The sequence below is a fragment of the Saimiri boliviensis genome, chromosome 21 (assembly GCF_048565385.1).
Source record: "Saimiri boliviensis isolate mSaiBol1 chromosome 21, mSaiBol1.pri, whole genome shotgun sequence".
Lineage (NCBI taxonomy): Eukaryota > Metazoa > Chordata > Mammalia > Primates > Cebidae > Saimiri > Saimiri boliviensis.
In genome coordinates, this window is record NC_133469.1 from 11,603,867 (window position 1) to 11,623,070 (window position 19,204).

The window sequence follows — 19,204 nt, forward strand, 5'->3', positions numbered from 1 at the left end:
CAAAGTAACATTAAGCCATAGGGAGGATACTGCTACAAAGGAATGACAATTAATGACTGCACCACAAAACTTGCATCTGCTGCAGCAGAAGTCTGATGACAGTGACATAGTATCTTAAAAATGCTGAAGGAAATTAACAGCCTATAACTGTATACCAGTGAAACTATCATTTAAGGGTGAGGATGAAATGGTTATTTATAGATGAATAAAAAAATGAAGAGAGGGTTTACAACCATGAGACTTGCATTAAAAGGTGTACTTCAAAAAGAGGAAAATTATTCCGGAATGATAGTTTAAAATGCAAGAGAGAATAATGAATAAATGATAAACACACACACACACACGTATGGTAAACACTTTCTATATAAAGTCTAATTTTTGAGTTAAGAAAAAGACAACTGATCCAAGATGGCTGATCATTAGCAGCTTGGGATTGTAGCTCCCAGTGAAAGCGCAAAGAACGAGAGGACGCCACACCTTCACATGAATTCTTGTTGCTCACGCACCAGGAGATTCCCAGCGGAGGAGCCCCACGGGTTGCCAGTGCGACTCTTGTGGCCGGCGAGGCGGTTTTGCCGGCCCCTTGGCGCGTTGGTTCTTGGTGCAGAGTCAGAAAAGCACCATCAATCTTAACGCCACTGATTCAGTCGGCGCAGTGGGTTGCTCAGATTTTGGCGCTGAGAATCAATAAGTTGGACGTCCACTCAGAAACTCAATTACAAAGACGGTAATTATAAAGACCACAGATGGATAAATCTACAACGAAGGGAAGAAAACAGCCAAAAAAGGCTGAGAATACCCAAGATCAGAATGCTTCTCCCTCAGCAGGGGATCCCAGTTCCTCATCAGCAGCGGAACAAGGCCTGATGGAGAACGAGTGCGTTCCAATTACAGAAGCAGGCTTCAAAATGTGGATAATGAGAAACTTCTGTGAATTAAAAGAACTTGTTCTAACCCAATCCAAAGAAACTGAGAACTTTGAAAAAAGGATTGGCGAAATGTTAACAAGAATACACAATTTAGAGAGGAAAATAAGTGAATTGATGGAGCTGAAAAACACAATACGAGAACTTCGTGAAGTATGCACAAGTTTTAACAGCCGAATTGATCAAGCAGAAGAAAGGATATCAGAGGTCGAAGACCAACTCAATGAAATAAAACAAGAAGACAAGATTAGAGAAAAAAGGATAAAAAGGAACGAGGAAAGTCTCCAAGAAATATGGGACTATGTGAAAAGACCTAATCTACGCTTGATAGGTGTACCTGAATGTGACGAAGAGAATGAATCCAATCTGGAAAATACGCTTCAGGATATTATTCAGGAAAATTTTCCCAACTTAGTAAGGCAGGATAATACTCAACTCCAGGTAATACAGAGAACACCAGAAAGATATTCCTCAAGAAGAGCAACTCCAAGGCACATAATCGTCAGATTCACCAGGGTTGAAATGAAGGAGAAAATACTAAGGGCAGCCAGAGAGAAAGGTCAGGTTACCCATAAAGGGAAGCCTATCAGACTTAGAGCAGATCTCTCAGCAGAAACCCTACAAGCCAGAAGAGAGTGGGGACCAATATTCAACATCCTTAAAGAAAAGAACTTTCAACCAAGAATTTCACATCCAGCCAAACTAAGCTTCATCAATGAAGGAAAAATAAAGTTTTTTTGTGAATAAGCAAGCACTCAGAGATTTCATCACCACCAGGCCTGCTTTACAAGAGCTTCTGAAAGAACCACTACACATAGAAAGGAACAAACAGTATCAGCCTTTCTAAAAAATACCAAAAAGAGCATCAATATAATGAAGAATCTACATCAACTAAATTCTAAATTTAAATTGACTAAATTCCCCAATCCAAAGACAGACAGGCAATTTGAATAAAAAACTAAAACCCATCAGTATGCTGCATCCAGACTCATCTCACATTCAAGGATACACAAAGACTCAAAACTAGGGAAGGAGAAAGATTTACCAACCAAACAGAGAGCTAAAATAAATAAATAAAAAGCAGAAGTTATAATTTTTGCCTCTGATAAAATAGTCGTTAAAACAACAAAGATCAAAAGAAGCAAAGAAGGACATTGTATAATGATAAAAGGATCAATGCAACAACAAGAAGAGCTAAAGATCCTAAATATATACACCCAATACAGGAATACCCAGACATACAAGACTAATAAAGAGACTTAGACTCCCACACAATAATAGTGGGAGACTTCAACATTAATATTAGACAGATCAATGAGACAGAAAATTAACAACGATATCCAGGACTTGAACTCAGATCTGGAACAAGTAAACGTAATTAGCATTTATAGAACTCTCCACTTTAAATACACAAAATATACACTCTTATCAGTACCACATCATATCAACTTAGAAGTTTAAATGAAATGTTGGTTGGCTCCTTGTTTGTTATTCTCTTCCCTCATTTTCTTTTATGTCTCCATTATTAAGGACAATTATAGGCATACCCATATTTAGATTGCATTCTAGCCCGGGCAATAAAGCAATACCCCCATCCTCTCTCCCTCTCCCTCTTTCTCTTTCTTCCTCTTCTTTATTCTTTTTCTTAAAAAGAAAGAAAAAGACAACTAGAATAGTGGGTAGCCATGGTATGTAAGCGCGGGTGGGCGGGTCCAGAGTTGTGTTCTAAAGGTCCTTGTGTTTTGAAGAGAAGGTAATGAATATTCTTTGACTGTAAACTTTTAAAGGTAAATGTGCATGGTAAACTTTCAAGAATAAACTTTCAAGGAAGAGAAATAGAGTGCATAAATTCCAGACAAGTGGCAAGAAGCAGTAGAATGAGAAAAAAAGAAAATCTTATAAAGGGCAACAAGGGTAAAGTGGAACAAATGGAAATTAAAAAGTAAAATTAATAATAGAAATAAGTTCAAGTATATTAATAATCACAGTAAATAGTAATAGATTAAAACTCATCTGTTAAAAGGCAGAGATTATCAGATTGGGGAAAAAGAAATCCAGACATAGGCTACAAGCATAAATTCACATAAAGATTAAAAGCAAATGTATGGACAAAGGTAAGTCAGGCATATGCAAACTAAAAGAAGGCTAGTATAGCTACTTAATAACAGGCAAAGTAGACTTTACAACCAAGAGCATAATTAAGGATAATAATAAGATGCTTAATTCGCCAGGAATATGTTACATTTCTAAATGTGAACATACCTGATACAGTAACTTCAAACTATATAAAAATTGGTAGAACTACAGGAAGAAATGGAAACATCTACCATCACAGTAGATAATTTCAAAATATCTTTCAACTATTGATAAGCAAAGGATGTAAAACATTTTTTAAAATATGGATTTCATAATTGATTGTGTTGTAAAGGAAGTCTTTACATTTCAAAAAATCTGTATCACATAGGACACGTTTTCTTACCAAAATACCATTAAATTTGAGGTTAAGAAAAAATATAAATAAAAAATTTCCATACATTTGAATGTGGGACTATTTCTTTTAGAATAAGGTGGAAGAAAAGGAATTCAGTTATCCTTGCTACGTCAGCTTTGTAGCGGAGGTCGTAGCCATCACAGTAAAACAAGCAAGAGAAATTAACAATGTAAGTATCAAAGGGGAGGAAACGATTTTTGTAAATGATAGGATTTTCATGTAGAAAACTTCAAAAGATCTACAGACATATAAAAAATATTGAGTTTTCTGGCCTGGCGTGGTGGCTCACACCTGGAATCCTAGCCAGTTGGGAGGCTGAGGCAGGAGAACCACTTGAACCTGGAGGGTAGAGGTTGCAATGAGCCGACGTCGCACCATTGCACTCAGACTCGGCAACAGAACGAGACTCCATCTCAAAAAAATAATAATGAGTTTTAGCAAGATGGCTGCCTATAACATCAAAACATAAAACCAAGTTATATTCTATATATCAGCAACAAATATTAAGCATAGTTTTAAAGATACCATTTATAATAGCTAAAACTCCTGGCTTAGGAATCTTACAAAAGAAATATAAAATATGTACACTGTAGGTTATAATGCTTAATTGAAATACATTAAAGACCTGTATAAATGGAAAGATATTCCATGTTTATCAAAATAATATAAACATGTCAGTTCTCTCCAGATTGTCTAGATTTAGTGGAGGGTTTCTCAGCCTTGGTACTATAGATATTTTGAGCCAGATAATTCCTTATTGTTGGGGCTGTACAATGTAGGGTATTTAGCATCATCTCTGGCCTCTACCCACTGGATGCTGCTCACAAACATCCCTTCCTGCTTTATTGAATCAAAAAAGTCTTCTGCAGACATTGCTAAATGTCCCCTGGGGGCTAAATTGCTCCCAGTAGAGAATCACTGATTCAGTGCAGTTACAACCAAAATCCGAAAAGGATTTTAAAAATGGAATTTGATGTACTAATTACAAAATTTACCTGAAAGAATCCAAAGTTCAAGAATATCCAAAACATTCCTAAAATAGAGTAAGGTGGAGGGCTGCCTTTCTAAGTAACAACACTAAAATTTTACTGATCATGACAGTGTGGTATTGATGCAGGATACGTGCATGGACCAGTGGAACAAACCGTAACCCTAGAAAACGACGTGTGCCACTACGGAATCAGTAAATGACAGAAGTGGCATTTCTGAATAGGGAGAAAAAATGAACTGCTCGATAAATAATACTAGGATCATTTTTTTTAATCTGTAAAAATGAAATGAGGTCTTTACCTGGATGAATTAAGGATTTAAAGGTAGAAAGGTAAACCTCTGAAATGTTGAGAAGAAAATTTAGAAGGTTTTTTTTTTTTACATTGAAATAGGAAGGATTTCATAAACAACAGAGAAAATGCACATTATTTTTTATTTTATTATTTTTTGGGGGATGGAGTCTTGCTCTGTCACCCAGGCTAGAGTGCAATGGTGCCGTCTCTGCTCACTGTAACCTCTGCCTCCTGGGTTCAAGGGATTCTCCTGCCTCAGCCTCCTGAGTAGCTGGGACTACAGACGCCTGCCACCACACCCAGCTAAATTTTGTATTTTTGGTAGAGACAGGATTTTACCATGTTAGCCAGGATGGTCTTGATCTCCTGACCTTGTAATCCGCCTGCCTTGGCCTCCCAAAGTGCTGGCATTACAGGCGTGAGCCATCACACCCAGCCCTATTTTTAAAAAGTGTTTATAAACTTGACATTTGTGGTAGCCAGAGTTCTGAGGATAAGTCCCATGGCTTTTGCCCCTGTATAGAGTCCTCTCCCCTTTGAGGACTAATACAAATTCAGCACAATAAACTTTGGCTGTTACTTGCTCCGAAACACTTAGTGATTTCTTGACTCTTCCCACCATATCTGAGACCAGTTTGTTTTCTCCACCAGGTTGCAGTCTGTGGGCTATTATTTTATCCATTTTTCTGTAGCAGAGCTCAGCTGAGGCCATGGATGGTCTTCTTTAGAATACCTGAACTCTGCTCTGTTTTTGAGTCTCTTGTACAACGTCCTGCTCATTCTACCTAGTTGGGGTATGTATCCTATTCTCATGGGGGAGGGATACCTTCAAGTGTTAGGTTATTCACCCACTTCAATGTCAAACTGTGGCTTTCGTGTCCGTTCAAGTGTAAGCATCTTTATTTACTCTATTACACCCAGTTTTTTTTCTGTATTTTTACTTCTCCCCAGTCATAAGCAGGAAGAAAGAATTTTCCATTCAGTTCCCAATTTTCCAGACATGTGGATATTGATGAGAACTGTAAGGTTGTTGTCAACTCACCAGTATTGCTTTTGGGGGAGAATGGATGTCCTAGATCTTGTTTCTTTTCTTGGCCACCAGTTATTTTTATTCTTTTTCGTTTAGAAATTTTACTTATGTGTGTTTCTATGTTAGATTGCTCTTGACTTTTTAAAAAATCTCATTGAGTATCAGGCGATGGGAATTCTGTGTTGCAGTTTCACTTTGCTTTCTTAACCCAGGAGTCAGCCACTGAATGTTAAAACTTGCTTTCATAGTGACTGTTTATTTTTCCTTGTCCCTGGAGCTGAGCATCTAACTTGGTTTGTGCATTTTCTTGTTTCTCATTATTCTTAAGTGAGAACTACTGGCAGTGTCTCAAATTTTATATGCTATTGTTAGCAAAATACTGAAATAAAGTTGTCTTAACTCCGTTTTTAAGATCTCCAGCAGTAAAAGTTGATTCTTTTTCACTTTTATCTACCTATTTTAAATTTAATTTTTAAAACCCACTTGAACATCTCTGCTTGCTTTCTTGTTCTTCTCTTTTCACCTTAAAAATGCCTTTCCCCCAGTAATCTCAAAATTCATGTACAAAGAAAGATGTACAGTAAATGTTCATCTTCAATCTCCATATTAATCTACCAAGAAAGATGTTCCGTAATTGCACACTCCATCTCCTGTGTTTTGAAGCATTTCTCAGGTAAGTAGAAGCAGAGCGATAAAGCAGAAATATAGAGGTTGTGTCTGTAGTGGATACTGTGGTGTGTCCTCCAGATTCTTGCTTCAAGATCAAGGCATGCTTGAGCTGCAGGAGGGGTAGTGGCTGTGGGCTCTCAACTGAATCCTCTGGGAATTACCAACAGCTGAAGAGAGCCTCTTCCTTCAAGGTCATGTTCCCCAGCTAGCTAAGGGATCCTACATCAAGGCAGGTCAACTGTGAAGAGCCATTCCAGCCTTCAAACTCCTGTAAGGACCAGCTGAGTCCTTTACTGCAATTGTGCTACAGTTACTGCAACTGCACTTGTTTGACCCGGTCCTTCCTGCCGCCTCCCTCTTCACTGGTAGTCTCTGAGAGTGCTTCCTAATGACTCTCCCACATACAAATCTGACTCTGAGTGTCTGTTTCTTAGGGAACCCAACCTACAATGGCTTTTCCTCTAGATTAAAATATAAGACAGTAATAATATGTGTACATAAATAGATAATGAGAATAGAGAATAAAGCAAATGGGGAAAATGTTAACAATTGGTGAGTCTGGATGAAAACCATATGGGCGTTCTTTGTACTATTCTTGTTGCTTTTCTGTAAGTTTAAAATAATTACAAAATGAAAGTTTTAAAAAAATGACAAATACCAACTAATTTAAGATGCCCAGCTATGTGCCAAGACAACAAAATTGGAGTCAAGGTTCCAAATTCACAATTCTGTAAAAGTTATAAACTTCAGCACCATGAGACTTTAGTTTGAGATCTTACTAGTTCTTCCTTAGCCCACTGAATATTTTCTATGATGCAATATATTTGTCTGTTACTAAAAATTAACTTTGTTAAGCAAATTATTTAATTTGCTTGCATTACACCTGAAAGGACATGCTTATTAGATGCTAAGTAATAAATGGAACAGTTTGGAAATCTGTTCAACTTATGGAGCACTGCATTTCCAAAATGTGCTGGTGCATTGTTAATGCCTGATAGTTTGAACGTCAGTTTGGTATCTCATCTAAGAAATATCACAGGGTTTGCCAGTTCTGCTTTGTGGGTATTATCTGAGTGGTACAGGCTCAGCGGGATGTACAGCTTCTTTCTAGATAGTTTCCACAAAGTGCTTAAAACCTTGGTTCAAAGCACTCATCTTTGAATGACTCAGTGGCTTCATTTCCTGCAGCATCATTACTTTTTCCTCTGAGGTTTCTCATTCACATACTGGTCTTCGTTGGCTTGTGACTTCACTGTGTCAATTGATAAGTAGCTTACAAGACCAAAGGGATGCCATTTCCACTAAGGAACTATAAGAAACTTAATGTATGTTCTCTCCTTCTACTTGCCTGTGAAAATCCAGAAATTAATGTTGTGTGATTACCAAATCTAATTAAGCATACCTCACTTCCAGTGTTATGCTATCTGATACTAAAAGAAAAATTTAATGAGTTTCTATGGACCCACTATATTCTAATTGCTTTCTCTCTTGCCTCATAAGATAACTTAAGATAGGTTTACAACATTTTGGATATTCTAGGCCAAAATGCATCTCCAATATGCAAGATATTGTTTTTCACAGTTCTTGCTGTTCTTCAGTTTCTTTCAAAATTTACTTCAAATTGACCTTATGAAATTTTTACTGATCTACTTCTATGATGTCTAAAACCTAAGTCCATATGATTTCAGAGATAATTTAGCTGCTGAGTGCCCAGGGAGTGATAATGTAGTTCCTGATTAAATCTAATAAAAGTAGATAGATGATCTAAGCCCAAGTCACCACTCTTTGCCAATATTAATTACAAAATCTCCAAGCCCCAAATAAGCTCATTTTAATTATTCACTTTTATGTGAAGTTAAAACAAAATGAAAAGTTACAACCATATATGAAAAATTCTTATTTCTTTGGTATCTCTGGCATCTACCATACTTTCTCCTTTTGCCCATGCAGTTCCTTCTGCTCAGAGTAATTTCTCCCTCTACACCTGTTGGAACCCTGGCCATCCTTCAAAGCCTTATTCAAATTTTACTTCCTTTTCGTGGCTGTTTCTTTTTACTCTGGTGCACATTGTTGTTCCCCTCCTTCGAGTATCTGTTCCTAAAATTGATTAATTCAAGAAAGTTTAGCATATGATTGTTCTCTGTTTCCTGTAAGTCTGTATGTTAGATTTATATGCCTAGTCAGGCTATAAACTTCTTGAAGGTTAAGACTGTGTCTTGTATTACTGCTTTTCAGTATTTTTTTTCCTAACCCCTAAAATGATTTTGAAACACCGTGTACCTCCTCATATATTTTTAAGTTGATATATGAAGTTTTACAGGTGTAAATAACTGCAAAGGATATAATTCAGGCACATTGTAAATATTGATATTAAAGACAAAAGAAAAAGCAAGCAAACTGTTGTTATATCAATCTTTTAAATGTATCTAAAGGAACCTAAATATCATTGTGACTGATACCTGTAGTCATTCATCTGAAAAAAAAAAATACATGAAGTCCTTAACTGTTAGAAATTTTACAATATTCCCTTTTCTCTTTGAAGTCATATTTTTATTCCACATTTCTCACAGAATTTTATTCTAATATAAAATATTTTATGCTTGGAAATCTTCTCTACATCAAATAGGTATAAAATTAAAATTATTTTTCTAAATTTTCTCTGACCAAAGGTTTTAATATTTCTAGATTGACTTATTACGATTATTGTTAGTATGCAGTCAATCAAAACCACATAAATGCATTATAAATTTGTATGAATATTTGTCAAATATAAAGAAAATAATTTTATTAGAAATACATGCTTTTATGAGATACTCAGAACTGCTCATTTACCCACATAGGAATGTGACTGATTGCTAGCTACAAGTAGGGCTCTGCAGAATTCCTGCCTCTGCTTTATTTACATTTGTATAAATATAAATGCTGAGAAAACTTGTTCACCTAAATTATAGGTGGGACAAGAAGGTGCTTTATTATAGCAGTCAATCAGTTCTGTGAATTCCTTCCAAGTAATATGCTGAAAATTATATAGTGATTTATTATAAAAATATATTTTTATCTCATGTTGACTGTTAACTTGATGGAGGCTTTCTTCAGTGTTTCTGAGAGCAAAGAATTCAAAACACCCTTCTTAGAAAAAGACTTTTTAAGCAGTCATAAGGAGTAATTTATCAATTCTGGGAATAATACCAAGATAGTCCTTAATAAAATTTATTAAATAACTATTAATTAAACCTGTTATACTTTAACCCAGTGTACTCAGAAAGTACAAGAAAAATTAAAATATTAATTGCAATATACCTGTCAATACAATTTTTTGAGAAAATGATTTTATTGTATCATATGCTTTAACTATGCTTTCATCAACTCTATAGAACCTCAGATTTGGTTCATCCAATTTTTGGAAAATATTTTTCATATAACCTAGTTGGCAAAGCCAACTCTCATTGTCAAGATAATCAGCCAAATCAGATTTAAAGTTTTTTTCAGAAAATATCTTACTTTATTCAAACAAATGTATAAATAGATGTCCTCATTGTCTTCATACTCCTGAATCCTTTTCTAAGACAGATGCCAAAGGCATGAAGCCTCATCAGGAGTTTGTTGCATTGGTGACATATGGTGCCCCTGCCTCCCATGCTTGCCTGGCTTTGCTCTCAGGGGACCCTTCCTTAGGAATGATGCATTCTTTGATAACAGGTGAAGAATGAAAAACACAAGGACATTAAATGAAACTTGTCATCTGTCCTGCTGCCCCATACTGTATCAGAATACCAAACATGCTGACGTGGACCAAAATACCTTGTTACTTATGCCATGCTTTCCCATTAAAATAAATGTGTGGACAGGACAGAACACGAAAGCTCTCCATCAGTTTTTTTCTGCTTTGATTAGAGGCTTCCTCTATGTTCGTATTTTTAACTATTGTTTGGCGCCTTAGAGGTTCTTATGCTTGGGAAGAGGTATCATAATAAGATGGGTGACGGTATGCCTTTCTTCTGTAAAATGGGAGAAAATCAATTATTAGAGAGAAGGGGGAAAAGAACTAGCTTGATACCTGTGTAGCTGCATTCTCAGGCAGATCAGTTTTTGGAAAGAACATAGGTGGAAGTTGTGGATCTGGAAGTTGATTCCTTGAAAACTGTCTATGCCCACCTAGCCCTTGGGAAGTCTTTACATATCCCCAGTAGTGTGTATATACCAAATTGAAGGTAGTTTTCTTACACTTAACTGTACCCAATGATATGCTGAAATAGAGTTGGTACTACTACTTTCAGGTAAGGCTTTTTAGAGTTGGGAGTAATATATAGTAATTAACATAGGAAGGGAAAGATTAGGACTGTAAAAATAATGTTTAGCAAAAAGATATAAACCAAAATATCAGTTTATTTTCACTGGTTGTATTAGTGCATTCTTGAATTGCTATAAAGAACTCTCTGAGATTGGGTAATTTATAGGTTTAGTTGGTTCATGTTTCCACGGGCTGTACAGGAAGCATGTCTGGGGAAGCCTCAGGAAACTTACAATCATGGTAGAAAGCAAAGGGGAAGCAAGAATGTCCTATATGGCTGGAGCAGGAGGAAGAGAGCGAAGTGGGAGGTTCTACACACTTTCAAACAACCAGATCTCATGAGAACTCACTCTCACAAGAACAAGGGGGAAATCCGTCTTGTGATCCAGTCACCTCCCATGGGGCCCCTCCTCCAGCACTGGGGATTACAAATTGACATGAGGCTTGGGTGGGGACACAAATCCAAACCATATCACTGGTGTATTCTCTTATGTTCAAAACAAAATTTTAAAATTATGCTGAGTTCTTTTATCTAATAATCTATACATTTCTGATTAGTTTCTCTTAGAACACATCAAATTCACACTGCAGTAATAAAGTTCTTTAAAATACTACTTTATTATAGCTCTCATTCCTGCTTTCCTAAAATTTTATTTGAATAGTTTTCACTTTTTCAAACTCTATTTTCTATATTATATTACACCTTATTTTTTAAAAAAGATGACTTGGTAGTATTATAAGAGTTGTTAATGTGGGAAAGGGCTAGAATTTAAATTATTTTTCTAAATTTTCTCTGACCAAAGATTTTAATATTTATTCTAGGTTGACTTATTATAATTATTGTTAGTATGCAGTTAATCAAAACTACATAAGTGCATTATAAATTTGAATATTTGTCAAATATAAAGAAAATAATTTTATTTTCTTAAGAATTTAAGTTGTATTTTTAAAATCAGTCTGAACTTCTCACTTATTACAAAGAGGCATATTAAAGTGATTAACATTCATAGGTTACCATTGGCAGATGGTTTATATTTAGCAGGAAAAAAAAGGTATCTTCAGAAGTGATTAACTTAAAATTGTGAACTAATATAAAAACATAACTGTGTTTTGCCAAAGTAAAATCTTAGCTTTATATTGTTGACAGAAAACGTGTGCAAGGCCGGACTGAAACAAGAGCATTGCCAAGATACTCATTATCCTATAGAAACTATGCTGTCCCAGGAAACACTTCCACTCAAGATTCAGGGTTGGAAATCAACAGAGGTAAAGTCACTGTCATAGTTTCCTATAGCCGCTGTAAGAAATCACTGCAAATTTTGTGCCTTAAAACAAACAAATGTTTGATCTTATGGTTCTGTACGTTAGAAGCCTGACCCACTGGGCTAAAATCAAGGTGTCTGTAGGGCTGTGGTCCTTTCTGGAGGCCCTAGTGGACAGTCTGTGTTTATGTTCTGGGTTTTATTTTTCTTTGTCTTTTGCAGCTTCACGTGTTCCAAGAGAAATTGTGCTTGTCTTTTAACTTTGCTTTTGGTGGCTTTTGTTATACAGGGCTTTAAATATTAATAAGGTCAATTTATCAAAGTTTTCTTTTATGATCTGTGCTTTTAAAAAAAATCTTAAAGAATTCTTTCTTACCCTAATAAAAATCTCTCATTTTTTCTTCCAAGTGTTGAGGTCCTTATGCCCTCTAGAATTGTCCTATTTAGTATAAGAGAGAGTTCTTCTTTGTACCCTTGTAGATAGGCAACATTTAATTTATTGAATAGTCTTTTTCTACTCATTAAAAATAATTCTTGGCTGGATGCGGTGGCTCATGCCTGCAATCCCTGCATTTTGGGAGGCCGAGGTCAAGGGATTGAGACCATCCCAGCCAACATGCTGAAACCCTATCTCTACTAAAAATACAAAAATCAGCTGGGCGTGGTGGCGTGTGCCTGTAGTCCCAGCTACTCAGGAGGCTGAGGCAGGAGGATTGCTTGAACATGGGAGGCGGAGGTTGCAGTGAGCCGAGATACTGTCACTACACTCCAGCCTGGGGACACAGGGAGACTCTGCCTCAAAAAAAAAAAAAAAATTATTGTGAAATGATTATATACTCACAGGAAGTTGCAAAAATAGTATAGAGTCCTGTGTGCCCTTCTCTCAGTTTGTACTGTTTGCGTCTTATATGGAAATAATGTTGGCGTCTTGTATGGTTGCAGTGCAGCATCAAAACCAGGAAACAGATACTGGTATATTCGTGCCAACTAGACTACAGACCTTATTGAGTGTTCAACTTTTCAATCCACTATTCAGTTTTTTAAACTTGCATTTGTGTTTTTGTGTGTGTGGTTCTATGTAATTTTATCCCATGCATAGATACATGTAAATAGGACCACAGGGAAGATACAGAACTGTTCCATCACCACCAAAGAAGTGCCTTATGCTACCCACCTCACTCCCAGCCCATCCTCTGGCAGTAACTAATCTTTTCTCCATCCCTGCAGTGTTTGTCATTTCTAGAATGTTGTATAAGTGGAATGAGACAGTAGGCAGCCTTCTGAGATGGAATTTTTTAACTCAGTGTAATGTTCCAGGTTGTCAAATGTATCAGTAATGCATTTCTTTTTGTGGCTGAGTAGGTTCTGCTGTCCGGATTGACTGGATTTTGTTCAATCATTCATTTATTGGAGAATATTCAGATGTTTCCATTTTTAGCTCTTATGGATAAAGTTGCTGTGAATATTTGTGTCCACATTTATGATTGACGTTTTCGTATCTTGGGGATAAATGTCAGAGACTTGTAGGGTTGTATGGTAAGTGCGTACCAACTTTTGTAAAAAATGGTCAAGCTATGTTCCAGAGTGGCTGTACCATTTTATATTCCCATGAGCAATGTGTAAGAGATTCACTAGCTCTGCATCCTAACCAACTTTTGGTATTACTGCTATTTTAATTTTAGCTCTTCTAATAGGTCTGTAATGATATCTCATTGTGATTTTAATTTGCATTTTCCAAATGGCTGATTATGTTGAATATCTTTTCATGTGCTTATTTGTGGCATTATAACTTATCTTTGACCTTATTCCTACGTTCACATCTTTTATCCATTTTCTAATTGAATTTTTTTTTAACTATTGAGTTTCTAGTTCTTCATATATTCTGGTTATAAGTTCTTGGTCAGATATGTGATCTGTATGTATTTTCTCTCCGTTTGTGGCTTGCGTTTTCTTTTTAGCAGTATCTTCCACAGAACAAAATCTTAAAATTTCAATGAAGCCGAATTTATCAGTTTTTAAGAATCACACTTTTGCTGTCATATGTAAGAACTCTCTGCCTAAACAAGATCACATAGGTTCTCTCCTAAAAGTGTCATTTACATTTAGCTCTGTGATCTATTTTGAATTAATTTTTGTGTAAGGTGTGAAGTATAGGTCAAGTTTTTTTTTTTTTTTTGCCCAAGTATATCCAATTGTTTCAACACCGTTTGCTGAAAAGACTTAAATTTCACTACAGCACGCTTCAGTGTGGTTTTCTTTTCTTTCGTCTTTCTCACCCATGGGACTTTTCAGTTGGAGGATTCTTCATCTCTATTTAGTCCTGTGAAAGTTATCTCAGATTTTCTTCAAATATTTTCTACTGTTGATTTTCACTTTTTTATTTTTCTTGGACTCTTATCATCTGTATATCAGTCATTCTCTATAGCTCTTCATTTTTATTTATAGTTTCTATTCATTTTCTCATTTTTCTGTGAGTTCCTCAATTTTATCTTCCAGCTTAGTCATTTTTTATCAACTATGTCCATTCAATTTTTAATCTATGTTCTCAATTTCAACTATTCTGTTTTTATGTGTAAGATTTAGTATTTCCGTTTCTTCTTCATATCATGTCTTTCTGTTTCATATTACTTAGATCTTTTTTATTTATTTTGGTATGTTTAGTAAACTTATTTTAAATTTTTGGTCCGTCTTTTCTAATATCTGCGCTTCTGAAGAAATCTGTGACTCAGTTTTTTATTTTTCTTTTGAAATAGTTATGCTCCTCTAATGACTGGTTATCTTCGGAGGTAATGTCTGCTTGTTTTAGGATTGCTGAGGGCTAGAGCTGAGTCTGTGTGTTCCCGATCAGCTTAAGTGGGAGGTGCGGGAAATGGACTCTAAAGTGGAAAGCGTTTCTTCCTTCTGCCCCCCAAAACCAGAACTAATCATTCCTCATCCTCAGTATCCATGCCTCGAGTTAGGTCTTTATCCTTAATACCCCAAGAAGTATTAGCCTTAGGAAGAGACACTTCTTAAATTGCAAACCACATGCCCATTTGGGGGACAGGAAGAGGAAGGATGAAGAAGCATCTTCCCAAGCCTACCCTGGTCCCTACTAGATTTTCTCACCTCCGTGCCCACTCGGCTTCTGCACAGACTGGAAGATACTCCTGAGTACAGCAGTCTGATCACAGTAGCTGTGGAGGCTTGTTCCAGGGCAGCGAATGGAGTGTCATTATACACTTTCTTCCTGTGTTATCCTGTCACTGCAGACTCCCTTCCTTCCGTTCTAGGATAAAGCCAGCACCAACACCCCTACTCACTCTCACACAAATGTCATAGCTCAGAAGAGCTCTGTGTCTCCCCAGGGGCCTTTCAATTTCCTTCTCATTTTGATGTCGTTCCTTTACAGTACCTCCAGGGTTGGTCTTGAGAGAGGAGCCCCCAGAACCAGAAGCAGGACTTGCTGCTCTTTCTGCAGTGTTCTCTGACCTTCTCAGACGTAACACCTACTTAACTCCTGTTTGCACTTCCACATGGTAACTCATATCTCTCATTTTGGCAAATAGCTTTCCAAACATTACTTTTTCTCCATTTTCTTGCAAATTTTTTTTCTGCTTAATTTCCATTTTACATTGGGTTACTCTGTCATTTTCTGTGTCTTTCAACTGCTTTTTAAAACACTGTTCGTCTCATATCTCCATGCTGCATTGTAGTTAATTAATCTTCCAATTCATTTAATCTCCTTTCATAGGTGCCCATTTAGTATTTTTTCTGTCTAGTGAGGTATGTTTGTCTGTGTGTATTTATTTATTTATTTTAGAGACTAGGTCTCACTCTGTTGCCCAGGCTGGAATGCAGCGGAATGATCATAGCTCACTGTAACCTCAAACTCCTGGGTGCAAGTGATCTTCCCACCTCAGCCTCCCAAGTCACTGGGAGTTCATCACTATGCCTGGCTAATTTTTTAAATAATTTGTAGAGACAAGGTCTTGTGTGATATTTCCCAGGCTAGTCTTGAACTCCTGGCCTCAAGCAATCCTGCCTTGGCCTCCCAAAGCACTGGGATTACAGGCATGAGCCACCACACTCTGCCAGGTTTTTATTTCAATAACTCTGCTTTTCACTTAGAGAATCTCTCATTGCTTCTTAATTGTATCCATTTGTACCTATTTCATATCTGCCTGTTTTTATTACTTGATTTTTTTATTACTGTAAATTAAATGTTATCTTTTCCATTATCTATTAAGACTATGTGTACTCAGTTTTAAATAATTTCTAGATTTCTTTATTAGATTGACTTTTTCCAGAGTGATTTGGCTTTCTGTGTTTTAGAATATTGGATTATAAACTCATCTTAAGTAGCTCACGTTTTTGTTTTTGTTTTTGTTTGTTAATCTTTGTGTGTCCTTTCTCCTTCCTGCTTAACAGTTTTTCATTTGCCTCCTCCTGACACCTGGAACTATTCATTCACATTCAGGACCTGCCTGGAAGCTTGGCATTGCTTTCTTAGCTGCTATCAGAGATATTGCAGATCTGGTCCCTAGAAAAAAACATGCTGTATTTTAATTGCTAGAGAAGTTTGTGTCCTCTCACCTATCCAAGTCTAATACTTTTAAAAGCCACAGACCCAGGCTGTGATTGATGACAGGTTATTTCAGCTTCCTTTGTAAGTGGGGATCCTGATGCCCGAGCATCATTTCAAGGAGGGAGCCCATATTCAGCACTCCTATCTTGAATTGACACTCTAGCCTTCAAGAATTGAGCTCCTGATTTTCTGTACCATTTTCTGTACCCAGAGCACCAAAGGTCCACAGTGTCAACCTCTCCTTACCATTATTTGTTTCTGTTCTATGAAGATGTTAATCTTGATTTTGAGCATGACTATATCTTTTTAATTTTCACATTTGCATTTTCTGTCTCATGGCTCTGTTTGGAGAAGGGAGGTATCCCCAAAGTATGAACATACAGAACCATCTTGGCTAGAAATCTGTTTCACTCATTACTGTGAAATTATCTCATTAATTCATTTTTCTGTTTATTGTATGTTTCTCCCACTAGAAGGAAATCTTGAGTAGAGATCTTTTTAGTTTTATTCATTGCTGAATCTTCAGTTGACGGATTTTTGTCAACTTAGCTTAATGAACATTAGCTTCTCTTTTTTCTCCTGTGAAAGACGCTTTGTTTAGTGTTCCCTGCCGCGATTCCTATGAGGAAGATTGGAATTATTTTTTGACTTGCTGTTCCTGATGCCCTTCCCCAACCTAATTAGGTATTGGATTCACTTGTCTTTCTAACAGCTTAGAAAGGTATGTAAAATTAAAATTTTGCTGTTCTTTAATTTTGTAACAGTTCACTGACTGAGGGGCTGGGCGTGTTGGCTCACACCTGTAATCCCAGCATTTTGGGAGGCCAAGGTGGATGGATCGCTTGAGGTCAGGAGTTCGAGACCAGCCTGGCCAACATGGTGAAACCCTGTCTCTACTAAAAATATGAAAATTACCAGGCATGGTGGTGCACACCTGTAATTCCAGCTACTCGGGAGGCTAAAGCAGGAGAATCGCTTGAACCTGGGAAGTGGAGGTTGCAGTGAGCAGAGATTGCACCACTGCACTCCAGCCTGGGTGACAGAGTGAGACTCCGATATACGTGTGTGTGTGTGTGTGTGTGACTATATGTATATTCTGTGTGTGTCTGTGTGTGTCTGCAGTCCCAGCTACTTGGGAGCCTAAGGCAGGAGAACCATTTGAGCCCAAGAAGTTTGCAGCCGTAGACAGTATGCTGTGATCACACCTGTGAATAGTCACTGCATTCCAGCCTAGGCAGTGTAGTGAGACAACATCTGTAAAATAACTAAACAAATAAAATTTTAAAAGATAAGACATTAAGTCAAAATGATTTGATTGATTGATTGATTGACTGATTGAGACAGTCTCTTTCTCTGTCACCTAGGCTGGAGTGCACTGGCACTATCTCGACTCATTGCAGCCTCCACCTCTGGTGTTCAAGGGATTCTTCTGCCTTAGCCCCCCGAGGAGCTAGGACTTTAGGCACCTGCCACCACCCCCAGCTAATTTTTGTATTTTTAGTAGAGACAGCATTTCACCAGGTTGGCCAGGCTGGTCTTGAACCCCTGACCTCACATTATCCACCTACCTTGGCTTCCTAAACTGCCGGGATTACAGGGGTGAGCCACTGCGCCCCACCAAAATGATTTTAAAATTTGAGTTCAGTCTATTTTCTGCTGACAGCTGTTGTGGTAGAAAATAGACCTGAATGATCCTGTGTGATTTGGAACCAAAGACATAAAATATCACCTAGTTTTGTTTTGTATCAGTCTTTAAATCCTGATTACTATTTCTTTCTTACTTCAGAGAAACTCACTGTTACTGATCTACATCATTCTACATCTTATTTCAGTGAGAAACAATGGTACATTTCTCTCAAAAGAAGTTTAGAAGCTGGATTTTCCTTTTTCAAAGCATCGCTGTATTATAACAATATCTCATTATCCTCTTGACAAGCATCTCTTCCTATTACTATTAGGCACATTTGTTGCATTCCAATATGTCCTCTTCAGTAATCTGCTCTTGTAGAAGAAGACAAAAGCTAGCAAGTTGAACAGTAAATCTAATTGTTGTTGTCAAATGTATTATATCCACAGAATGAGAAGTAAATGATTGCTTAGGCAGAATGAGGGGCACTTAAAATGTTTCTTAAAAATTTAAATAGAAACCTCTTTAACTATTCTTGTTTTATAAATGAAAGAAAAATTATCTTTAATGCAATAAACAAAATTTATATCAGAATAGAGCTTTTAAAGCAGAACAGTGCTTAAGAGTTACTTTCAAAACTAAGGGAAGACTTTAAATTTATGACACAAATGTATCTGTTTCCTCTATACATATTGTCCAGAATTTTTATTATTAGATTTGCTAATGAATAAAGCTATTTGCAGCTTTTCATCACCTCAAAAGACCTTACTCTTTTCCTGTTTGAGGAGATTCAGCAATGAGGTTGTGATTTTTTGGGTTGCAGTTGTTTCCATAGAAACAGATAGAGATGCTATGAATTGGTTCACACAAAATTAAAGCTGACCAAAACCTTCAGTCTAGTTGTGATTTACTAAATTGATAGTGATACACAGTAAATGTTTGTTTCCTACTGCCCTCATTTGTTATTTTGCTAAATGAAGAGTATACATTTTTTATCTTTTGGTTTACTGGCATGCCATTTATTATATTTCCTAAAATTTGATCTCACCAAAGTTGTT

At 36.7% G+C, this 19,204-nt stretch overlaps 1 protein-coding gene across 1 annotated transcript in view; it reads left to right on the forward strand.

The window, feature by feature from the left end:
• The window catches only part of ENTHD1 (ENTH domain containing 1), a 121,725-nt gene that overhangs the window by 30,748 nt on the left and 71,773 nt on the right, over positions 1-19,204 (forward strand). Inside the window, exon 3 of the mRNA XM_010343431.2 lies at positions 11,838-11,956. Within this exon, the coding sequence (XP_010341733.1) occupies positions 11,838-11,956 (119 nt within the window). The remainder of the gene's footprint in view (positions 1-11,837; positions 11,957-19,204) is intronic.